The sequence below is a fragment of the Corvus cornix genome, chromosome 5 (genome assembly GCF_000738735.6).
Source record: "Corvus cornix cornix isolate S_Up_H32 chromosome 5, ASM73873v5, whole genome shotgun sequence".
Classification (NCBI taxonomy): domain Eukaryota; kingdom Metazoa; phylum Chordata; class Aves; order Passeriformes; family Corvidae; genus Corvus; species Corvus cornix.
In genome coordinates, this window is record NC_046335.1 from 52306801 (window position 1) to 52332115 (window position 25315).

The following is a 25315-nucleotide window of genomic DNA, read 5'->3' on the forward strand; positions in this document are numbered from 1 at the left end:
CATCGTATGTTCTCTGTACATAATAATGCTCTCTGCTAAAAATAATGATAATGGATTGAATTTGAACCATTAGTCTTCAAAAGAAGCTGGCTTCACTCAGAGCAGCAAGAAACTTCTCCCATCTTTCTCACAGGCTGTGCTTTTAAGCTAGGTGTTAACCCCTGTCATTTTTCAGTTGCCAGAAATATCACAATATACAATGATCTACACAACTGAAAAGATAAGACACACACTTCCCCTCAGCCATATTCCCCCCTCCAGATGCAATCTCCTGGAGGTGGATAGGTAGACAGTGTATGTCCACCAGAACTTTTTACCTTCCACTGTTATTTTCTCTCTGGAGAATGTGCCTGTCACTAAAAACTTCATGGTTCTCTTACTGCTTTGTTTGGGAGACACTGCCTTAGCTGAACTTTCACCAACTTCTCTGTTGGTTTCTCCAGCTCACAGATAACTGTTTCACAGGGAGACAACTCAATTGCAAACAGTGACAGAATTAAAGCTGAAATCACAATCAAATCCTATGTGATACTCTTTAACAGTGCAAAGCACAATCTGATTCCTCTCTTGGCATTCCACTAAATAAAAATGTCAATATCAGAACAACAGGCAAGCACAGAAATACATCACCAGCAGCTCGAGTAGCTGCTATCACAGACTGTCTATGACAGACAAGAAGCCTCAATGCTCACAGGTGGATGAAGAATCTGTCACCATTTATCCCCTTTCTAGGGCCTAACAAATCCCAAGCCACAGTAGAAGTGGCGTCCACAAAACATAGGTCTCACTTCCATCTGCAGCTTGGATGCAGCAGTACAAGTAGAGAGTATGGCACACACAGAGTTTATTACAGCCCAGCTGCTGGGCTAGGAATGCTTTTAGAGGGGAGCTAAGGGCTAAAAGGAGAAAGAAGAAAAGCAGCACAAGAAAGAGAAAAGAATTTCCAACACTTCCCTGGAAGCTAACAGGCAACTTTCCCCAAAGCGCAGAGGTTTAGATGAAGCCTTACTTATGGGAAAAATGGCAAGAGTCTGAGAGCCCCTGCCTCTCCTGAATTTATCTTTTCTGGAGAGTTACCTGTGCTATCCAAGTTACGCAGCCCCAGGAAAAGCAGAGCAGGCAAATGACAATTATCCCCAGCTCACCTTGGCATTAGATGAGAAAGTAGCTCTGCCACCTGGCAACATCCCCCTTCGCTTCCCAGGCCCATGGAAACCTATGAAGAGAAAGAGCAGTTCCTCTGCCAGCTGCTCTACAACTACAGCAGCAAGAGCCTCAAAGAGTTCTGCTCAAGGTGCTGCTTCAGAGGCTAGTAAACACTGAGCCAATCCTACAGCAGGAAACACCTCTGCACCAATCCTTAGCACTGGGAAGGGAAGAGCTGAAGTACAGCACCTGTGAAAGCAGGCAGGGAGGCTTGGAGGATACCCTGAGGATGGATATTAACAAAATCAGACAACCACGGTTGTGCCATTAAATCTTGCAAGTACCCCTGAGTGTCACAAGGGCTTTCAGACAAGACAGGTGACAAGAAGGAGACAGTATGAGCTCCCTGTGCTTGTCCTTGTTTTTCCCTGAATTACAATGAAATAATTCCAGATATTTACTCATTTCCACAGGAGAAATGGTGATAGATACATCCATAAAACACTAACGGAAATCTGCACACTAAACTAAAGCTGCACAAATTGTATTGATGAGAACTGAATGCCGTTTTAAGAGTTTTGGAGATTGTTAAGTAAGTAATGTTTACAAACAGCTGCCAGGCAGGTGCAGATGATTTTATGCCTCCTCTTTATGATCCCTTTCTTTCCTTTCCTATCCTGATCTCACCTTTCTTTCAAGTCAGTCATGTCTTACGCAGTTTGAGTGGCAGAGGTGATGTTCTGCTCAAAGATTAAGTTAACAGTATAGCAGGGATATAGCCGGCAGTAAAATGCAAGCTATGGTATGGAACTGCAGCCCAATTTGCAACTTAACAATGGAAATAATCAGAGCTTGCTGATTATTTGGTAAGCTTTTGCACTTTACCCATTTGCCATATCTTCAAAACAATATTCCTGGCTCATAAGGCTCATTTGAGCAACACTGGATAGCAGATCTTGTGAGCCTAGAGCCAGGATTAAGGTATAAGGGAAACTGGAAACTTCAATCCTTACAATCCTGTAGCACAAATGAGAAGCACTTTCACACACAGTGAGTCAGTCAATATGTCCCATTTCTCTTTAGTATGTTGTGCCCACATAAAAAGAAACATGACTTTAGGCCCTTTCCTGTGACTCCAAGTGATAGGAGTTTTCATCAGGACAAAGGATCAAAATCATTAGAACTCCTCATTAATTTCACCCCATATTGCAAAAACTATTTGTACTCCCTCAAGTAATAACGATGTTGAAAGCAAAAATGTCAAGAGACAGATTCCTCTCCTAACTTGAAGGACTTCCCAGAACAATGAGCCGAGTCAGTGTCTGGAACATCTGCTCCTCACTGAAGAAGGGTTGCAAGATCTTCCAGGCCGGCCCTCCCAAAGTCTTTGGTCTCTGCCCCAATACTCGGAATAGCAGGCTGAGCAGAGTGCTCTGCACAGTGCTAGTCAGTTAGCATCTGTCCCCTGTGATTGTGACTGGGTGTCCCATGAAGACAACTAATCTTTTTCCTAAGGGGAAAAAATGTAAACCAGTAATTCAGTGTGACAACCTCATCAAAATGATAAAATTAATTATGGCTTTAAAACTTTATGCAGTGACTGTTTTTAATAACGTGGGAGTTAGAGAATAATGTTAAAAGTTTCAACTCAAAGACCTGGTTTCCTGTGTTGGCACCAGTCCTAACACTAAATGTTAACACATTAAGCATTCTTACATCTTCATTTTAAAGAGCAATTAGGAGACAGATATACTCAAACTGAAATAACACCCCGTTCCTCTGTGTGTGAACACACACAGGGTGCACTTCTGACAGAAACTCACTGTGCTTTCCCTGTGTCCTTAAGGACTTCTCCATTTGCACAAGTTCACTGAATTCTCAACTACACTGCAGCAGCTGACAGATTTTCAGCCTACACACACAGCTCAAACAAACATATCTTCAAAGAATGGTGGAAGGTGGCACTAAAAATGAACACCTTACTCTTGTCCTGTGTTCCTCAACCTACCAAGCACATCTCCAAGGTCAGAAGCTCACAGCAGAATGTAGCAAAAGCACTGTCTGTATGAATTAGACCATTCATTTCCCTGAACAGCTTTAACTATCTGAGGATACACTCCAAATGGAGAACAAGTTACATTACTCTAAACATGTTCACCATGGATTAAGCTAAGGCAGTCCAGACTCAAAGCTCCAGACCTCAGCTGACGAGTAGGAACTCTTACTGTAACTCACTGCAACACAGTCACCTCTATCCTAGAATAGTCTCCAGCTCTCTGCAACTAAACTATCCTAACTGCAAACTCCGATTATCAGCAACAGCCCAAAATAGGAAGGCATCCCCACACAAGAGGGTGGTTTGGCCACAAAGTGTTAATGTAGTAGCTAATCCCCATCCCTACAGTTTGTAGTAGTGTTGACTTCAGAAGTTCAACTGCTAAGAGAGAATACATCTTTCAGGCTCGGTCCCCAGTGAATAAAAAGTTTCTAACAAAATCCGACAGCTGTTCAAAGCCTACATTAATGAGAAGGGATTTAAATCTAAAACTCCATAAGCAAGTATCCCCATTGCTCAGATCAGTCCTTAAACTTCTGCACAACAAAACGTCAAGGACCAGGAAAGCAGTAGCTACAGAGAGAGGGGAATCTCCACCATTGCCCCTCTCTACCAGGGCAGAGCTCTAGAGCAGTATAGGAGACCAGGATTTACAGAATCTGCACAGGACCTCATAAGTGGGCAGGACTTCTCCTCCATGACATTTAACTTGACACAGCTCACCAGCATGAGACATTTCTACATAAAAAAATAAAGCAACAAACAGGAAAAGATTTTGCAATCGAATAAGGGGTGAAAATGATGAGTACTAATTCTCAGCTGATGTATGTACACCCAAAAAGCATATCCAAAACTCTTCCCAAAAGGAGGAATTTCAGGTCTTGTAGGGTGTGACTCTCCAAGGTTTGGCAAAGCCACTTACAACCTCACCAAAGTTCAATTTGACTAAGAATGTTTACAAGCACAAAAACTACGCCAAATTGAGAATGTAAATATTTGGATTCAGTTCCCCAAACTTGTCTCTATCTGCACTGCCAACTAAATTGCAACTGCAGACCAAAAAATCTGAAAAGCAACAGTTGCACACACTTTACAGCACACAGACAAAACTAACACACATGGCACTCAGCAATAGGAAAAGAAAAAAAAAAGGAAAATCCCAAATTCTTAATCTAAACTTATTCTAAACAAGACATCAATGAAGTTTGGACCAAAAATCAACTCCGCTATCATTTGGTACATTTTGAAAGTCTGATCAGCCCAGATGCTGGTCCTCTGCCCTGCAGGAGCCTGGGTTATATTAAACATAGCTAGATTACTCAAGACCTCATAGACTATATGATGTTTGTAGCACACAGTGGTAACTTTGACCTAAACCACATTCTTTTAAGCCATCCAAAGCAAGGACTTCCATTTCTCAGGCAGATGAACTGAGGAAAGACTTCTCTGGATTCACAGTAATTTATCTGGCAACCTCAGTCCCATATTCAGAACTGATTTAGGATCTCAAATCACCTGGAGTTCTCAACACACATGCTCTTTTCTTTTCTAGTTTTACCCCTGTTCTTCTAGGTATAGACAAGGATGGCAACCATGGATCCATTCAAGAGACATTTGAACTCCCACAAACACAGATCCCAAGGGATACACCATATTCTCAGCTGCCAGTTCCCAGCCACGCTCCCAAAGTGTTAAATGCCTTTCAGTCCTACATCTCCATTGCAGATAGTCACTAGAGGAAATCAGAAAGGCAAGGGTGTCATTAAGACCAGGATTTTTGTTGTTGTTGTCATTGTACGATAAGAATTTGGGCCTCCTCACTCCCACTACTGTAAACTAACAAAAAAAATCCATCCTGCCCCTCTTCAGTTAAGTGGGGAAACACGAATCTTTTGCTTTACTCAGCTGTGGGAAACTTGGGTTTGCTTTCCAGTTAAAAGCAGGCTCTTCAGAGTACTTCACAGTGACCTCTTCACAAGGGGCTTGTATCATTTCTTTAAATGCCCCTACACTAAAAATAGTCCTGCTTCCTAAACATGAGTGTTTAGCAGTTCCAGGCATTCTGAGATCCTGCATACCACTTCAATTTTTTTTTTAACTGGCAACATTTATTTAACCAGCAATTAGAAAAAGGAGGCCCAGCCGCCCCAGTGATTCTTCCCAGAGGGTCTTAGATGTTTATGAAACACAATGAAAACAATAAAGTGGATAAAATCATGCTATTCCATCAAGTCCTTGGCAAGAATTCCCAACCAAGAATAAATTGGCATGGTATGTTACAGTCAACAGATTACACAATGGTTTACAGGGTCACCAATAATAAGGGGTCACACACTCCTTAAAGAGCTACAATGTATCTTAAGTCACTTGCTAAAGGGAAAGAGCAATGCTTGATCCTGAGCTTCTTGGAGCACATTCTGGCAGCCACAGCACAATCATGCTGCAGGGGTAGGAGAGGACAGAAGGCACCTCTCCCCCTCCCCTGAGCCAGGAAGGGCAGTGACTATGCTGCACAAGCTGGCTGGGGGAGTTTAGCACCCTGAAGGAAGCAGCAGAAAGCCAAGCCAGGCAGGTGTCTCTTATTTCTGCTCACAAGAGGAAAATACATGCTACATACTTTTAGGAGCAGGACAGACTCCATGCCCCAGTGAGGCCCAGCACCACCATCCCTACCACCTCTGCCCAAAAGCCTCTTTCCTCACTCCATACTCTCTGAGGATACTGGTTCCACCCCAGAAGCAAATATCAGTTCCACGTCTGTCTCGTTAACATGGAGAGACTGTAGCTAACTTTAAAAGGTGCTTTACTATAACTCGTGCTGACTTGATAAAGTCATCACCATTGCTTTAAATGTGTTGCAGTTTTACTTTAAATAACTAAACTTAAAGCAAGAGGGAAATGAATGATCAAACTCATAAATCTTACTCTTACATGTCAACTTGGTAACATATCTCCACTAGTTCACCTGCATAACCTGATCACCCCAATGAAACTTAAATTTTGGTGCTCCTAAAATGTAAATTATTTCCTCAAATGTCACCTTAAATGCATGATACTCTTACCTTTGCCCTGTTAACTTACTCTTCCACTATATGGAATATTTTAATCCACCGACTATAAATTAATCATGTATAAACAAAACATTCTTAAGTCTTAAAGGCAAATCAACCTCCCTTCAACCCATCCTATCATCAAAAACCAGTCTACAACTAACACTTTCATCCTTCGTCTTCCACAGGTTTTGAGCAGTCTAGATATTTTTATTGGATTATTTAATATATGTCTGAAGTTAAAGTCTAACTAGCCAGCATAGAAATGAAAGAAAACCTATTCTCCAAGTCAGTGCAGGGTGTAGAAAACACTACTACTGGCATACTCCATACAGTAATACTATGCACCCAGCTTCATTCAACTTAACTACTAAATTCAGAGTACATTGGACTGATAAAACTGGAGTAAACACAAGAAAGCTCTCTCGTATGTAACCGCTACTCTTTGATTGCAGTGACCTTAGTAATGCAAACGTTTGGTACCAAGCCAAGAGCAGGACATCTGATTTTCCCACCAAGTGAACTGCTGCAGAACTCCCTTAGCTCTTCAGCCAAATCTGTCCTGGGATCCCGAAGTCTTCCGCCGGAGTCCAGGTGGCTCCTCTACTCTTCTCAACACGCACGCAAACACCGCAGCCGGCTGGACCGACGATGCGAGCGGGCATTGGAAAGGAAGAGAAGTGCCGCAGCTCCCCGTCTCCCCCAGCTGAGAGCCCCACGCTCGGCGCGCTGGCTCCCCAGTCGGGTTGGAGTTACCCCGTTCCGGCCGAAGTGGTCCCGCGGGCTCTGTCCCTCTGCGGTGCCTCTGCCCTCGCCACCCACGTAAAAAGCAGCGTCCCGCGAGGCACGGCGGCGGCACCAGCGCGGGAGCGCCGAGTCCCCGCTCCGCCCGTGCGCAAGGATCCTCCGCCCATCTGCGCTCCCCCGGGCAGGGCAGGGTTCCCGCAACGATCGCGGGGCCAGCCCGCACCGGCACGGCCTCCGGCGGCTCCGCTGCCGCGGGGCTCCGCGGTCCGAGGACCCGCAGCGCCCGGCGAGCCCCCGCCGCCGCCGCGCATCCCCGGCCCGCCCCGCTCGCGGGAGGCTCTCGCCGCGCAGGGATGGCCACTCGGAGCACGACCGATAATTTCTCCCCCCAGTCCCGCTCCCCTGCCCTGGTCCCCAGAGGCGACCACCGCCCGGCAGCGCGGCTCCCCGGCCCTTACCGAGGTGCGCAGGGGATGCGCTCCCTCCGCCGGCCGCCTGCAGCCCCCGTCCCGCAGCCCGGGCGATTGTAGGTTTTTTGGAGAAGCTGGGAAGAGGGAAAGAAAGGGGGGAGGGAAGGGGGTGGGAAGGGACTGAGATCGAGGGAGAGAGAAGTATGCAAAGGCAGGAAGTGGAGACGGCCACGGCCAGTGCGGGAGATTAATGGGAACCAGTCACCCGGCAGCCAACAAAGAAACCTGCTCCCCCAGCGCAGCGCAGTCCGCCCCGGGCTGCAGCCCCGGGCTGCCGAGCCACCGCTCCCGCCGGCAGCGCTCGGCCCCGGCCCCGGTCCCGGTCCCGGTCCCGCGGACGGGTGGGCGCCGCCCCCCCCAGCCCCAAACCCAAGTCCCGGACAGGCGGGAGGGAGGGGAGCAGCCAGGCAGGGCCGGCCGGTCGGCGGGGAGATATGATGGGCACAGGAGGAGGAGGAGGGGAGGACTGAGCTCCCCAGCTGACAGCCTTCCTCCTCGCTCTACCCCGGAGGGGCGATACCGCTTGGTTTTTATTTAAAACACGACGAGCCCTGGGCTCCTCTGGGCGCGGAGCCGCTTGCGGGGCAGAGCGGAAGGAAGGAGGAGTGCGGGAAGCGCGCTTCCTGCGCCAGGCGCGGGGCAGATGGCTCCCACTAGGGAGCTACGAACCAGGGAGCTCCCGGGCCTTTCCCGAGCTCCATGGGGTAGCTCCCACTAAAACAGCACCTGTGGAGAACGAGGGAGGCAGCGGCGTGCCTCTGAACTTCATGCCGGGTACCTTGGTTCAGATCCAGCCTCCTGGAAGCGCCTCCTGGCAGCAATGCGGAATGCTCTGAGGTGTCCCGCTCGCTGGCACGGCCCAGCCAGGGCCCCCCAGGGCATCGTGCGTACCAGAGGTGAAGAAAGTCCCTGCATGGCTTATTTTCCGCGCAGGCCACCAACAGCACCGTGTGGGCCACCTCCCTGGCACATGTGTCCACGACTTCTGATGGTTTGGCAGATGAGAAACCCACCCAAAACATTTGATATAAAATAATACAGAAGAGGCAGTATGCTAACTGTTAGCAGGACCATGAATATAGCAATACAAAGACTGCTCCTAGATCTTGAAGTATTATGTAGGCATTTATAAAACAAGTCACTTCACAATAGATTAACCAAATTATACTAGGTACAGAAGAAAAATAAAGAGCAACATGTGTGTTCTGCAGCTTGAAATACAAATTCCAGCACTTCACATTTCTGGGAATTTTAAGCACTTGCTGACTTTCTTTCCTGTGACTGAAATGGAAGCAAAATGGTATTCAGCATTAGGTAAATGCTCATGATCTTTCCTACAACAGGGATACTTCTCTGAACCCAGAATCAAGTGCTCAGGATAAACTATTCTTGGCTTTTGCCACCTCATCAGAAAAATGAAATACATTGTCCTCAGATATTCTGATCCATCATCCCACACAACAAGGAATCTGGTGGAAATGCCCAGCATTTCACAAACCTCCATTATATTTCAAAAGAATGAATGTACAGGAAATAAGGGTAACTCTCATCTGGATTCTGATGTGAATGTGTGTTTCAAAGCAAAAGCTATTTCAGCTGTCAGCCTTCTTGGGACAGATGTATTTACTCAGCTGCAAAAGGAGTACTGTGTCACCAAACATCAAAAAATGGTGGGAGTTTAAATTTCAACACAACAGGAATAATTTACCTCCTGAACAACAAGCTACTGCTACAAGTACCTGGCAAGAATAAAAAATGAACACAGTTTTCTCTCCTTGTTATGAAAACGACATAGGAGGGCCTTTCCAAGTATATTTCACAAGAGCAGCAACATAGCAAACCCACTCACCTCTCCAGGAGACCATTGCTAACAAGGCATGATGCAAAGATGTTCAACTTCCAATTAAGCAGGAAGCAGTCTGCTCTGGCTGTTTCTCCACCACATCAAACACACTAACGTTGCTTTTATCAAATATTATTTTTCTCCCCCTTTTATGTTGCTTTCAGTTCCCCAGACCTCAAGCACTCCAGCAGCTTGCCTAAATTTTCTTTTGAGTACAGGAGACCAAACTTAAAGTTAAGCTGGATTTGAACACTGAATGGGGGCTTTCAATGTTTTAATGAACAAGCAGCCTGTGAAGGGTATGTTTATTACGGGGGCTGGCTGCTGCTCTGGTTAAACAACAGGAAGATGACAACAAAATGTAAACTAGGAGAGGATTATTTTTCTTGTTTGCCAAAGAGATTACAACTAACAAAGCTCTCAACAAAAATGAAGGACTTGAAGGATCAGGGCCTCCATGTTAACCTTGGCCATACTGCACGTAAAGAAAGATTCTGTGCTTATTTTGCCCTTCCTAGCGTCACCTCGGTGCACACGAGGTTAGCGAAGGCTCGAAGTGGCTCTACTGACAGACAGCCACAGCCACTTCCCAAGCCGCTCTGGTAACTCCGAGCGGTGACTGCAGCCTGGCACTGCCCTCCTGGGACAGACCCGGCTACCAGGGAGCGAGCCGCCGTGTTTGGCACATCCTGCTCGCAGTGGGCCCAGGCTCTGCGCGGGTTCCCTCCCCGAGCCGGGCGAACGGGCTTTCCTTTGCGGACCGGGTGCCGCGAGTGTGCAGCTCTGCCCTCTGACCCACACGCCCGTCACTCGGCCAGCCATCGCCACCTACTGTCACTGTTATCTCGTACCGCGAAAGTTTAAAAGAAAAAACCACGCGGGGAGCACCGCTTTCCGCCAGAGACCACGGGGCACGGCGGGGCCGGGCACCTCCAGCTTCTCTTGGCTCTTGCCCGTTGTCGCACGGCGGGGACAGCCGGGGGGCAGCACCCGGGCACCTCACTGACCCTTTCAAGGAAAGCCAGCCTCTCCTGCATTACCTAGGGCAGGGCGCGGGCGTAAGGGAAAAACAAAGACCGGTCCCAGCCCTCCGTGGGGCCGCATCCCGGCAGCGGCTGCCCCGGTGCCCCGGGGCGGGGTGAGGGCGGGGGCGGGAAGGGCGGAGCGCCCCCAGGCGGGGGCGGGGCGGGGCGGCGCATGCGCAGTGCGGCGGCGGGACGGCGATGGCGTGCGGGGGGCGCTCGGCGGGGCCGGCGCGCGACGTGCTGGAGCGCTCGCGGCGGCGCGCGGCGGGAGCGGCCCTGGTCAGTGCCGCGCACACGGCCACGGGCACGCGGAGATACGGATCGGGATGGGGATGGATAGAGCCAGATACATCTCCACACGGGCCGCGGGCCCTCCCGCGCACGCCGCCGCCACCCTCTAAGCGACGAGCAGCACGCTGAGTGACCAGGAATGTCTCTCGTTGCAGGACGAAGACCGGGAACGCCTCAGTGCAGCGTTCGCTTCGCTTGTGAAGGTGATGAGGGGAGTCTCAAAGGAATGCGAGGTGAGGGGTCACCCCCAGACCCGTCCAAAGGGGAATGTTCACGATGTGCCTTGCCAGAGGCCTCTTGGCGCTATTTTTACTGCAAAAGTTAGACTTCGGGTTTGCTCATTGTATGGCAAAGGTTCAGCCAGTGAGCCGGTGATGCCGGGCGAGATGAAGAAATTTGGGGCATTCAGCATCATGTGGCAGGGTACATTTCACCGGTGTTGTCCTGACCAGCTGAGCTGGTACCACCTTGGCTGATAAACACCACGATCAGCATTTTCTATAGACAGTACCGGTAACCCGGTACAGATTTTAGCAGAAGGTTTCTCCATTTCTTGGTGGAAAGGCAGTATAGTTAGAGAGACAGAAATGTCAGTGACATCACAAATTACATTGTGTCACAAGGTATGGAATGTTTCCAGTGCTCCGAAGTATCTCTGCTGGGCAATGGCCTTATGACATAGTAACCCTTTGTTGTCATGAGGGGAACAGGAGCCACTCATGCTGGCTGATAGCCTCTTCTGGCTGGTGGAAATAAGGGAGAGTTTGAATCTCGAATGAAGAGATGCTTTGTGTCCTTTGTGTTTGTTTTGAATTTAGAGTTACCCTCTCCCCCCCCAGTATTGCTGTTGTGATTTAACCCCAGCCAGCAACTAAGTGCCATACCGCTCACTCCCTCCTTGCCCACCTCCCCTGGTGGGATGGGGAGGAGAATCTGGAGAAAATAAAACTCGTGGGTTGAGATAAGAACAGTTTAATAACTGAAACAAAGCAAAATATGATAACACTAATGATAACAACAGTAATAATTGTAATGAAAGGGGGAGAGAGAAATAAACCCCAGAAGAACAAGTGATGCACAATACAGTTGCTCACCACTCACTGACCAGTGCCCAGCAAGTCCCTGAAGGGAAGTCAGCCCCTGGGACAACTCTCCTGGTTTATATACAGGATATTCTATGGTATGGAATTTCCTTCTGGATAGTTTGGGTCAGCTGTCACAGCCCTGCTCCTTCCCAACTTTTTGTGCACCCCCCCACTGGCAGAGCATGAGAAAAGTCCTTGACTGAGCACTACTCAACAACAACCAAAACATCAGTTTGTTATCGACACTGTGTACTAAATCCAAAACACAGCACTGTGCCAACCACTAGGAGGAAAACTAGCTCTATCCCAGACAAAACCAGGTCAAACTAGATTTGGGGTGTTGCTACTGGATTAGGAGTGCGGGCTCAGTTCTTTGTTTGCGATGAGTAGAAATTGAGAGGCACGGATGCACAGCTCCACTGTTCTCATGCTGGCTCTGGCTGGCAGGTGTCACTGCTCTGCTGGGTGGACAGACTGGGAGCTGCCTCTCACAGCCCTGCAGCCCAGCTACTGCACTGAAGGCTCTGAGAATTCCATAGCAGTTTGTGCCCTTTGGGGTCTGTTATGATACACAGCAGGGAGCTCACTGCCTGCAGGGCTAATACAGAGCCTTAGTCTGCAATTAAATTAGAGAAAAGAGTGCTTAAACACACCAAGTGATTAGCTCTTAAGCAACTCCTTTATCATTTCAAAGCACTACATACACAGCAACCAGTTAATCCTAAAACATCTGGGGCAGAACAGAGTTTTAGACAAGGTGAAACAAAGTGTAGAGAGAGACTCATCCTTATCAGGGACTTGGCAGTGCTAAGTTTACAGTTGGACTCCATGATCCTAAGGGTGTTTTCCAAACTAAATTATTCTGTGGGTCTATCTTGTGCCCTGTTAAGAGTATTAGAGTTGGAACAAGCAGTGGTTGACTTCCACATTTATGCACCAGCCAAGACAGTACTGCTTCAGTCATTTCTGTAGAGAAAAAGAGTCATAAAAGGGGAGAATTGTCAGATCCATAAGTTCACGGATAAAGTTTACAAAGTGCAAATAAAAATCTACAGCTGAACATAACCATTTAGGCACTTGAATCCAAACAATTAAAATTGTCGTTTAAGATGAGATGTTTGGGGTTACTAAGGGACCCAAATTTACCCAGTTCTCACCAAAAGTTGGATTTCATTTTTTTGCCTTGTGCCACCATGTAAAAGAGATGCTCTGTGAAGCATTATGCACCAGGTGAGAGCATTTGATGTATTTTGTAGCTCTGCAGAAACTGCAATACAAGCAACCAGATCTGTTGATTTGTGCATAAGCTCAAGGAATAAAGCACAGCAGTAGATTTGGAAATAATAATTGCTCTTTGCCTTATTTTTGTTACATTTAGTATTGACAGTCAGGGACAAGAAAAACATAAGTGAAATAAGAGGTATTTGGGCACTTTTTGGTCCCTATGATCAAAAAGGCAACCTTGGGAGGAGCTCTGTGGTGACAACAGATGGCAGCAGAACTGTACTCAAGAGTTTCATTTGCAGTGGGGAAGATGCCAGTAAGTCTGCAGTAGAGCCAGAAGAGGGCTGCTGTGGGCTTAAATGCGCTTCTCAAAACTGCTATGCAAATGGTTCCAGCCTTGAGGACACTTCAGCTTCTTTACTGACTCATTTTTCAGTATTAACATGTTCTGCTTTTAGAGCACTGCTGCAGCATATGCCCTGCAGAACCAGTCTTCACTGACTGGGTTGCAGAGCACCTGGCTTGCACGTATGTCCTCTTAAGGACCCATAAATTATGCCTTCTTCCTTGAGGGCTTTTCTTGACCAGCCTGATCAGGCAGGTATTTACAGAGTATTCCTTCTGACATTTTCATGAATTCAGTTCTGAGGTGTCCGAGTCCCTGCCCCTACATATTGTGTCAGGAAATAGGCATCTAAAATCAGGTCTGTCTGATAGAGTCTTGTACCAGAAGGCAGGTGTCCTTTGAAGATACAGGCATTGTTTTCACCCTCACAGAGAACAAACCAGCCAATTAATACACACCATCAGTATCTGTGTAGTTCCCTTTTCAATTGCAAATCTGCAGTAGCTGCAAGTATGCTTTGATGCCTCCCACATCATATTTTCTGTTGATATCCAGAAGTACTATGGTTCTACATCAGTCCACAAGTGCAAAGAACATGAAATCAAACACTTCTGCAAATATCATGGCAAGAAAGTAGAAAGAAAGATGGATTCCACAGGAGAAGAGGTAAGTAGGTACTTTTGGTTTTGGTGAAAGGCTATTCCTTCCCTTGCTGTGGGGTAATTGTTATCCACCTGATCTCTGTGACACTCACACTCACGTATGTAGGTTGACCTTATAGACTTAGAAATGCCTGGACTGATCCAAGCTTTGTGGTGGGTTGGGGGAAGGCAGAGTAACTTCTTGTGGCACCAGTCAGTGTCCTATCGGTCCTTTCTTGGAGGGGAAAATTTCACACACCTAAAGCATCCACACACTTCGGCTGGATTTGCCTTGTGTGCTGAATCATTAGAAAATAATATCTTTTTCTTTCCAGAGGACTGAAGGTTCCAGAGCACCCAGCCACGCTCACACTTGCCAACAATGTGTAAGTGTATAGACTACTTTGGGTTTAAGTGGAGGTATTTGATAGCATTTCTTTTATCATTTTGCATCAATGTGACAATCAAAAAAATTGTGACAGATGTGGAGACCTTGATGGCACAGAATATTAACCAGTGGTGCATTCACAATCATAATATATGTATAGGCAGTCAAATGGGCATACAGAGACTTGCACAATTAGTTAGAAACTAGATTGTGGCATTCTTGCACTTGGCCCTCCCACAGGCTTTCTGAAGACTCCTGTTCCTCAAGGAGAAGAAAACTGTTTTTATTTTTCAAAGCCTAACATCTCAGCAAATCAATTTCAGGAACTTCTAAGCCACAAAAGATAAGAAACATGGAATCTGTACCACAGTATAAATTAGTGGGAGCACTGTTGGTATAGGGAATGCTTCCCAGGTTTATGTTCAAAACTGCCTAGGTTGGTAACTTCCAGTTTTGTGAGACATAGATTACAGCACAGTGATTACTTCCACTGATTGAAACATTAGCTGAAATACTTTGAGTATGGCACTTGCTAATTTTTGTACTGACAGAAACATTTTACAGTTTTGTTTACACTGCCTTCTATATATTTAGAAAAATCTTAGTACATTTGTATAACAGCTGAAATGTATTTTTTTACCTAAACACAAATTTTTTTTTTTTGAAAATCTAAGATGACTAACTAGTAATGTAGCTTTTCTTTTTTTTTTTTTTTTTTTTTCCCTCAAAGCCCAGAAGACCTTCCAAAGACTTCTACATTGAAGTTTCTCCTGGCATCTATTCTGTCACAGCAATGTCAGAGGACATGGTGGAACAAACCCACATAGTAGATGTCATTGCAGGACAAAGTATTGATTTAACTTTTGTTCTGTGATATTTGTTGTTTCCTGGCAGTAGCAGGAATAAAATATGAGGTTCTTTTTAATGCATGTAATGAACTATAAATATCTTTTTCTTGTTAGCACTTTAATAGTAGCTTCCTCTTTGGGACTCCATTTTCATGGCCTGTATATTTGTTTTCTACTTAATGCAATTATATGTAGCCCACTTTGTACACTGATTTTTATAAATGTTTGTACATTGTGTGCCTTTTAAATCCAGTTATGTCACTGTGTAATTCCAGATTCTTCTGCTCTAAACAATTAAAGATACAATCAGTGGAATAAAATACATGATCAAGCCTCTGTGATGACAGGTTCTTTTGTGTTATCCTCAGACAGAACCCCCATGTCGCCGTGTTGACCAGTGAGAGCATGATCCATGTGGTATGAATATGGATGTGCATTAGCTTCTGTAGGCTGGGACTGATTTTAGAGCCGCTGGCTCACAAGCCACTCTCCTGTCTGTACTTCTACTATTCTGGGAAAGAAATAAAATGCAAATGAAATTCACTGCCTAGAACCTCAACTCAGAAACATGCTAAATATGTGTCAGGTGTTCAGTATAGGCACATGAACTATTGATTCCAGTCCTGTCTCTTTGCAGGCTTTGCAGACCAAGCTAAACCCCTTTTCTGTGGGCTGTGGAGGTACCCTGAGTTATCCTATTTACTGCTGAGCAACTGCACACTGCAGCTTATGACCAAGTTCATATGCTTTAAACATGAGCAGTCCTACTAACAAAACTCCCTGGATGCTTAACTTTCCCAAAGGGCCAGATTCCACATCTAGAATTAGTGATATGATCTATATAGATCTGTCATCTTTTTGTAGCTGATAATATTAAGGTTTCAGATCATTTTCATCAGAATATAAAAATCAGTGGCTTGAATGCTAATCATTTTGTTGTTTGTATCTACAGTAGCAGGTCCTTTAGCCTCTGGCAAGTTTTGCTTCTGCTTTAATCCTGAAAAAAAATACTTTCAGCTGTCGGCTTGTATTGTTTCTCCATTCCCTCTGGCTTTCTACAAACAGAAACTGCTTTGCTGAATTTCTATGGCTCACTCCAGAGAACCGTGGACAAATTGGAGGTTTATTGGACTCTTGATGTGCATCTGTTCAGGCTTTTAGTGCTCATGCTAGTCCATCTGATCTCTCCAGAATTGTAAAGTCAAGTCCAAATAGTTAGGAATTTAATGTAGCACCTTGGAATAAAGAATGAGGATGGTCAAGTTTGATGTGAGTGAAAATAGAGTTCCTCACTTATTAAAATTATATAGTCATCCATAAAGATATTGTACTGAGACAGTACCTAAATCAGAACTTGATTTGCTTAATATATGTAGCACTGATATAGTAGAAGCAATTTACCTGAAATTTCGGCCCCTGAACCTGATCAGTTGTACACGGACTGAATCCTGGTTGATCATTTCTCTCTCTGCTTTGTTGCAAGTGAGCTCTGACAAGGTCTATAACATCAGGTTTGTCATCTCCAGCACAAGTCACTTTACATTTATCGTCTGATGCTGCTTTATATCTTTGTTTTTCTGATGCTGCAAAGCCTTCTTCCTGGAGGACAGAAAACAAATCCCTCAGGAGTCTGGTCTAAAAAAAGCATCAGTGTCTTTGTTAACTGCTGCTTTCCTGGCTGTACCTCTGCCTCACAGAGCTTTAATAATGCTCTATTTTCTGTGCTAGGACAAACTCTACTGCTGAAACACACAATTGGACAGTAAGAACAAAGGCTTTTCAGAAGCTGTTAGGCTTTGATTAAAAACTTTTCTGCTTTGGAAGTCAGGAGGATTTTGTTGACTGCAGTGAGAGGACATCAGCCCCCCAGAGAGCACCTCTGGGAAGCCTGTCTTCTAACTCCACTTGTTTGCTGCAAGCCACTTCTGATGCAGCCTGTATCATATGATAAAACTGCTTCAGCTATCTCAGAGTAGCAATGCATCTTCTGGGTTTAAAATCACCAAGGGCTATTTTACAGGAACAAAATTATGTCATTATACCCTGCATTACCACATTGCATCCACTACTGTGATTCATGCTGCCGCTTTGGGGCTGGAACAAAACAATTCTGTTTTCTTATTAGTTTTACCAAACGGCAACTCATGTCGCTTCAGTGCACAGCCTTGACACTGCTAACATAGAGCTTGCCTGCCTGGAGCTCCATACTGGCCTGAAAATTCCTAGGAAATCAATTACAGAGGTGTGCAGTTATGTAACTATGATTATTTAAACAATAAAGTCGACTAGAAATAGAAAGTAGGAACCATGCAGTTGATAAGTTGGTAGGCATCTGCCTAAAGTGAATGCATATAATTGTGAGAATACAAGATGTATTCCAGTATATTCTCTGTTCACCAAGACATGTTATTCATGGATTCATCTCTAAACATGCAAGTTTAGAACATTTGAAGTTTTACTTTGCAGTCAGCTCACAGTAGCAAGAGGATGAAGGTACAGAAGAACTAATATTTGATTTCATGTCTAAAATTTATTAACTGTACCCCTGATGCTCTTGTGCTGAGCACTGTTTCTGTTGATCCTGACATTCTCTTTCATCTTCCCCTTCTTCCTGTAATTTTTTTTCTTCCTCATTTCTGTGCTTGCTTTTTTTAGCATTCATGTTCTGATTATTTTTTCTTCCTAGATTTTCTAAAGCACAAGGGAAACCAGGCCTAAAGAACAGGGTAGTGATGTTGTTCCTAGTTGTGACACAGTTTGCTTACTCTGTATCCCCCAGCTTCAGGGTAGGGATCTGCTGTTTAAACTTGTGGCTTCTAGTGGGGGAGTAAGAGAAAAAACTCAGCAAAGACTGTTTACTAAAGAATCTGCTTTTACCTCTGAGAGACAGAGATTGTGACTATCACAGTTTGATTGGCAGAGCTCAGCACCTTTCCATGGGTTCAACATTGGGTAGATGTCAATGGGCATTTGGCAGCTTTCTGAATTGAAATCTCCGTTACTGAATGCTCACATGGCTACTGACAATTGTTTCCATTTTACCAAGTAGCTTCAGCCCTTCCTAAGGGCTTGGGATTTTTGCTTTGGTTTCATTACTGGAGAACTTTCCTACCTATCACAAAACTGGTGGATGGCCTTAGGAAGCAGTTAAGTTACAAACAATGTGGTTTTCTCGCCAGGTTCCAGACCATTAACAAGAATATTTTTTCTATTCAAACAAACCTCCTGCTTACATAACTACAATATTAATACAAATTACCTTACCCTCGATGATGGCTTGAAATCTTGGTCTCTTAGGATTTTTTTCACTGTGAGTTGCCCTCTGGGAGTTTGTTCAATGGTTTCAAATATTGCACACTGATTAGCTGGGGCCACACGGGATATGTCCCCAGTGGAGATGGCTTTGGATTCCAGCTGGCCCTTTGTACATGTGCTGCTACAACTTCCAGGTCCTAGGAAGGAGTAAAAGTGAATCTAAGAGTGAAACCAGAACTGAAATGGAGAAACATTCATTTCAGAAGAGAGAAAAATGCACTTTAAGCCTGAAAGGAATTCTTTCTGATTATTCTGCATGGACGAGCTATGCAGATTAATGAAGATGTTAGCATCATAAAAGGCATAGGGAAATGACAGGAAACAGAGAGGAATATCTGTACTTCCAAATGAAATTAATTGTTCTGGTAGTTTTCCATGGGACGAGTTGCCGAAGGAAGAGCCAGATGAGGCAGCAGAAACATTGGGGAGGGAGAGGAATTGTATCAGAGTCTGATATGCAAATTTACAGTACTAATACCAATAACCTGCAGGCAGAGTGACTGCCCTGCCCAGACCACCTCTGACAGCTGCTTCCTGTGGGGTTGTTAAAAGGTACCTGAATTACTGGAATGGGACTTGTGGTGGCTTCTTTTCCAGTATTTCCCCTCAGGTCTTGCAGAATCCTTTAGCCTGGGCTTTTCGAGACAGCTGGAGCCTGTGTTAACAGCACTGTCCCCCACAGTACTCTTCATGGGGGATGGCTTCAGGTCCCACTCTGAGCCAGAAGAGGGGGAAGATGTTGCCACAGCTGCAGCTTCTCCTTGCTTTGTGCCTTTCAGTTCTAGAAGACCTGGAGAGAGCTCACTGCTGGACTCTGCCTCTTCAGATTTTTCTGGAAAGACCAGAGACCTGGAGGGAAGAGGCCACCAGGCACCAGCACAGGGATGGCAGCAGCAGATGCACCTTACACAGGCTGATAAACAGATACCACCATCACAGTGGTGGTGGAAATCTGGCCAGCAGGGAGAGCAGAGCAAGCAGTGCTTGGCAAGGCTACGTACAGCACAAACAGGAATCAGGGCTGGCTTAGGACTGCAGGGAAAAACACAAGAGTTGGTGTCCTGACTTGGTCTGAGCTTCACCCTGCTGGTGAAGGGCATGTGGATCATCTCCACAATCCTCTCCCACAGGCTAGGAGGGATCCACAGAGCCACACCACGGGGGAGTTTCACTTTCTTGTCATTCCAGAAATGGACCGTAATTTCTTCATCTTCTGAGGCTGTGAAGAGAAAAAGTAAGCAGCCTTAAGCAGCTGGCCTGCCTGGGCAGTGCATACAGACAGATCAGCCTTTGCAGCTTTATGTACTTTCTCTACTCCTGTCAAAGGGCAGGATCAACTCTTGCCCCTCTCTAACCCCTCACCACAATGTCACAGAGGAGGAGTGGGCAGCATCATTAAAACAACAGGCCTGGCAGCATCTTTCCTCCCAGTTTGTCATCAGATGAACAAGAAAACGATGACAGAGTAATTTTTGTTGTTGCTGCCAAAGTTAGCAGTACTGCTCTGAGAATAGTATTTTGGTAAGTCAGTGGAGCTTGACTGTCAGACATGGGAAAAATGAATGAGCTGTTGAAATCTCCTACGTCTGGGTGATAAAATCACCCCCAGATGTACCATTTGGTACAAATGTGAACACTTAAGCTCAGATGAATGCTTCCTGATAGTTGTCTCACTTGTATCTGTCATGAAAAGGCCACAGTCCTGCACATGGCAGACACAGCCTTGTCCCAGCTACACCCACGGACACAGATGATGACATTTTTATGGGCCACAACTTCCTTAGGGTCAGACTGGTGAGGTTACACACAGATATCCATCAGCAGTCCCATCAGCTCCTGCAAGCTTGGAACACTAAGCTGTAGTCTGTGCACTGCTATTTCTCTGGCAGCAGCACTGTGACTAGAGTTTATCCTGACAGCCTCACTTGTGTTCCAGAGGAACAAGAGGAGGAAGATGGCACCACTTTTCTCACCTCGTAAAGGATCCCTTGTCTCAATGCCTGTGAGGACGGTTCCTGGGCCGTACCTGGCCCTATCTGGCTCCCAGGGTGCCAGCACTGTCTCCAGGGAGTAAGGAGTGCTTCATCCCATTCACATATTCCAGGATGTCATCCTTAGCTGTTTTTTGCACACACACTGGATGCCTTCCATGTGACACAAGTGGTTTGGCAAACTCTACCAGAAACATGTCTCTTTCACTCTGTTACCAGGAACAAAATAACAATTCCACTGAAAAACAGTCCATAATGTGCCAGGTAATGCAACTTTCACTAGGAGACCATCCTGTGCTTATATGACTAGGCCAAAACAAGCCTGAACAGCAGCTAAAGTGTGTGGTGTTAGTTCAGCATTGAGACAGACAGAAAATGCTCCGTGAGGCTCACCAGAAAGCAGGATGAGTGAAGCATATGTTCAGATTCACTCCCACTAGGACCTGTATTTTCTTTCCCAAGAGAAAAAGCTATAGGCAAGTGTATTCACAAACCCTGCTGTGTTTGCCAAGGAACAAGGGACACTGGAGACATTCAGACCTGTTGTTCAGTCATGTCCAAGTCCTTCCCCATTACATACAACACCAGCTCTGCTTCTTGGGGGGATTGTTGGGAATTTTTATCTGTCAAGAGGCTTTCTATCAACAATGAGACGAGGTACTTCCCTGTTCTTGAGAAAGAATAGGCTCTTTTTTGTGTTAAGTTTGAAGTGCTAACAAACCAATGAATTAAAGCTTTCACTAACCTTTCTGGAAAGACCCAGAGCCATTGGTCTGTGGCTGACTCAAGCTGGACATGTGTACATAAAACACAAACCCTTTTTCCTGTGCTGTTGATGGGTCTGTGTCTACACAAAACAGCAGCCCCTACGCTGCTGGCAGCAGCACCCGGGCTGGCTGAGCCTGGCTCAGTGCCCAGTGCCAGCACAAGCACAGGGCTGCTCAGGCACCTGCTGGCCTGGTGATCTCTAATCTCATCAGCTGAACCAAAAACTGCTACACTGAACCAGGTAGTGTGTGAGGACTGCTCCCTGTTACACATCCTCTCAGCTACCACACAGCAACCATCACTCACCTCCATCTCCTCTTTTACTGTACCACGGTAATAAAATCCATCTTGTTCCCCTCTCACCAGCACAGGCACGTTGCTGTCTAGGCCCCCTGATCCCCCCAGTCTCTTCCATGCTGGGCCTGGGGAGGGGAGGCAGTGGCTAATCCATTGGCACCTCGAAGAAAAGAAAATGGGTCAGCCCTGAAAGAAATAGATTCTGTAGGTCTTGAAGAAAATAATCTTGTAAGATTTAAGAAATGGAACACTCCACCTCATTTTGTAGCACTCCCACAGGCCAAATCGTGTGGGAAGAAACAGAAAACTTGCTTGTGCTGGGATAATTCCTTGATTTTGCGAAAAACACATCAGTGCCTGCTTTTACTCAGATTCCTTTGCTTTTGGGGTTTATAGGAAGTGAGCCAGGGGCATGCTGGAATCCTAGGCCAGCATTACCTGCACCAGCCCTCTTGCTGTTTACACGGCAAGACAATGCAACCCTTCAGATCAGGGGAAAGGATCCATCTCCAGTAGGTGCACTCCAGAGTGCTGGAGCTGATGGTTTACACTGGAGCATTCCAGGAACAGCAAAACAGAGAAGTAAACAACAAAGCTGTGGTTGATAACAGGTTCTAGTTCAAAACTGGGAAAATAATTGCCTGTCACAAAGCATTTAGAAACATTTCATGGAAGACGGCTGTTAATGCAAGATGTGTTTATTTATCCCAATAATATTAAAGGAATGTTTCTTTGAGAAGAGGCTTACTCAGGCTTTGCTCTTCATAATCTCCAAGGTAGCAAATGACTTTAGTTAATACATCTAAAAAACTGCCAGTGCAGGGATGGGAAAGCTCGAATGATGCTTAAGCTGCTAATTTATTAGTCTGACACACCAGCCTGGTTTATCCTAATAGATACCATGGAAAAAAACAAATCATAGACTTAAACAGGAACTTGATTTTACCTCTGGGGGGTGAGGGGCTCAGCAATCCAGGCAGGGTACACGACAAAAGAGCTCCTGCAGCAGGGATTAACTGTAGATATGGCACTGGAACATGAGAACTTGTCCGGAGCTGGCCTCACACTGCAATATCTCTGAGCCCTGGGCAGGGACCCGTCCAAATGAGCCATTCTTGGAAAAGCTGCTACCTGCAGGACTCGGTTGTGACCTGTTGGATGAAAAGAGACAATGTGCTGACATTTCTAACAAGCAAGTGCTGTCCAGTGTACCTCAAGAACCCAGTATTTTTGATTAATTGCTTATTTTTATTTAAAAACACTGAATTCAAAATATTCAGACTGGCATTTGGCCAGATGAACCCACATCACTGACTTCAGTTATCTTCACTCACCCAAATCCTAACCTGGAAAAAGGGCAGAAACACCCAAGGAAACTACAAATACTGTGCAAATCCCCAGGAAAATAATAACTTTTACCTCCCTCCAACATTTGTTTCCCTCTGTAACACCCAGCTCCCTTTTCCAATACCTACACTCTTCCTTTAAAGCTTTCCTGTACGCAGACCCAGCCAAACCCTTCCCTGTTTTACAAGCTGAGACAGAAATTACAGCTGAAGTTGACAAGCTGAGTAAACATGACAGGTTTTGAACTTGATGTTAGATTACATTTTCATGTTATTTATAGTGATGTATTAAGAGGAAATATTTTGATCTTTCAGCTGTCCTGTCACGTTTTATTAACGGTAGGATTATGGCTTGCAACGAGAAAGAATGAGATGCTCAGATGTGACAAGTGATAACTATTCAGAGGCTGTCACAGTAAGATCAATGATGTGATGCTATCTCTGGTAATTTCAAAAGATGTAGTAGACTACCTTCCATTCATATTTTCTTTTAAAACATTGCTTAGACACACTTAGGATAAAATTTGCATGGAAATTCAAGAACATATAAAATTTAAGTGCTTAATTTATTTTACAAAATGCAGTTTAAGCACTCATGTTTAGATGATATTTTGTCTCGTCTAAGAAATATGATCTGCACGTCCTTTTTATGGAGACTGCCAGATTTCTATGTTATTTCAGAAAACTAGCACAGCAAACCCAGCAAGAAGAGTGGATTAACTGCTGCAAAATCCATCTTTAAGTCAGCAAAACAGCACAATACATCCACTTATTTCATGACTGCACAAACTCCTGTTATAAACCAAAACAAGATGGAATCAGTAATACTTTGCAAAGAAAGGAAACTATCACTTCTGCATTAAAGCACATTTTAACACCATTCAGCTGAGAGTAGGGTTTCTACACAAAACAGTGCATTGACAAAGGCAATTGTGCTGTTTTTTCTGGATAACTCCGAGTACTTTGGCACAGCAGTATTTCAGACTTACCAGCTAGTGGTAACACTGCATCTGGTCCATTTGGATTTAGTCTGACTGCAGAAACCTCACCCTTTTGCCTGTTGGACACAGGAAGCCTTTTGCTGCCAGTGTTTCCCAGTTGCTATGGAGGTTGCCACAGTTGTTACTCCCAGGACTGGACATCCTGACCTTACTGGTTAAAACCCAGCAGAAAGTGACTGCAGAGAGGACCATTTGACTGCCACACATTTGCTCAATTTTCAACTCCCCATGGATGCACTGCACTGCAGGACTGCAGGGGCATGGAAGGCATTTTAAGAGAGCTCAGTGTCCTCCAGGCTTCTGCCTATGATTGCAGGGTGAAAAACAGCATCAAAGTTACAGTTCACATTAAGGAAAATTTTAAAAAAAGCTTACCACCACAGGGTGTGACAAATAAATTGGTTTGAAATGTGCACAGAAAGGTTGAAGCTGAGACAAACTAAGGTCAAATCACTTTACAACTTTCTCCTTTCACAGTAAGGGGGAAGGATTCATGAATTCTACCCCTCTCTTACAAAGTGCCTATCAAAAATGTCATAATGCAGAAATCTATGTGTTAACCTCTGCTGTGATCCCTAATTTTCATTTCCTCCTTAGGAGAAAGACAAAGAGTCGACATTTGTGGGTTGATTTTTTTGTCTGGTTGGTTTTTTGTGGTTTTTTGCGGGGAGGAGGGGCTTGGAATACTTAATTGGTTTCTTAGGCATGTTTCAATGCACTGCTATAAAAACAATGTAACACGAGGGATGACTGCAGGTAGGGAGAAGGATACATCACTTAGGAAGTCTGTAAGCATTTTTTTGGTACATTCTACTGCACAGCCAGCCTACATGCTCTCACACTGTCAGCAGAATATTCAGTATCAATGATTCCCTTACACAGAGTAAATGTTAAGGACGCTTTACCAGTTACAAGCTAAACTCTCTTCATCACCTCCACACAGTTCTACTTTATAACACTTAACTGAAACCATCAGCAGTACAGAGGAACAGACTGGGAGGTTGGGAAGGACCACTCCAGACCTCAATGACTATTAGTCAAAGTCCCAAAGAGTTTCTATTGCAGGATTATTTTTATGCCCATGGCCAAAACCTTGCCAGCCTTCTTTATACTGTGTATTGTTTAACCAGTCCTAGTAATTTTTAAGGGCACTGACATCTATAGAAGAATCCAATTTTCAATAGAAATTATGCAAAGTCAAAAGTTTTCAATGTGATTAAAATATTCAATAATAAGAAAATGATGGAACAGCACTTGCAAAACTTCATGCTCTTCCTATGTTCAGTAACTCTGCTTCAGAGACCTCCTACCGTACTCTATTTTTCACCCTTTTAAACTAAACTATCCTTTCTTTTGGCATCCAACAACACTCCTTGGAACCTTTAAAAGGGTATTTTAAAATAAACACTGGCAATTAGACTGAATATTTTAAGGAAG

At 45.0% G+C, this 25315-nt stretch overlaps 3 protein-coding genes across 6 annotated transcripts in view; 1 reads left to right on the forward strand and 2 right to left on the reverse strand.

The window, feature by feature from the left end:
* DENND2B (DENN domain containing 2B) overlaps positions 1-7716 on the reverse strand; it is a 153508-nt gene extending 145792 nt beyond the window's left edge. For 2 of the 4 annotated variants that reach the window (XM_039553312.1, XM_039553315.1), the window contains exon 1: positions 7458-7716. The gene's annotated coding sequence lies outside the window, so the exon portion shown is untranslated. Of the gene's footprint in view, positions 1-6735; positions 7141-7457 lie in introns of those variants that run through there. The other 2 variants (XM_039553313.1, XM_039553314.1) reach the window with 2 other exon arrangements.
* A 2906-nt stretch (positions 7717-10622) lies between these two features.
* AKIP1 (A-kinase interacting protein 1) lies at positions 10623-15496 on the forward strand. Its single transcript, XM_010408602.2, has 4 exons — positions 10623-10861; positions 13839-13949; positions 14260-14310; positions 15043-15496. Exons 1-4 carry the CDS (start codon positions 10835-10837, stop codon positions 15184-15186), a joined length of 333 nt encoding a protein of 110 aa, XP_010406904.1. The 5' UTR covers positions 10623-10834; the 3' UTR covers positions 15187-15496.
* On the reverse strand, positions 11585-25276 carry C5H11orf16 (chromosome 5 C11orf16 homolog). Its single transcript, XM_039552147.1, is given in 8 exon segments — positions 11585-12679; positions 16562-16759; positions 18425-18612; positions 19032-19694; positions 20449-20534; positions 20536-20675; positions 21541-21691; positions 22478-25276. Coding segments are annotated over 8 exon segments (1599 nt in total). The 5' UTR covers positions 22645-25276; the 3' UTR covers positions 11585-12673.
* Positions 25277-25315: the final 39 nt, after the last annotated feature.

What these genes read in the sequence shown, in the direction of transcription:
- AKIP1 (XM_010408602.2), top strand. Translation starts at nt 10,835, where the DNA reads ATGAGGGGAGTCTCAAAGGAATGCGAG. An exon ending in GAGTCTCAAAGGAATGCGAG is followed by an intron (nt 10,862 to 13,838) that starts GTGAGGGGTCAC and finishes GTTGATATCCAG; the next exon opens with AAGTACTATGGTTCTACATC. An exon ending in TGGATTCCACAGGAGAAGAG is followed by an intron (nt 13,950 to 14,259) that starts GTAAGTAGGTAC and finishes TTTTCTTTCCAG; the next exon opens with AGGACTGAAGGTTCCAGAGC.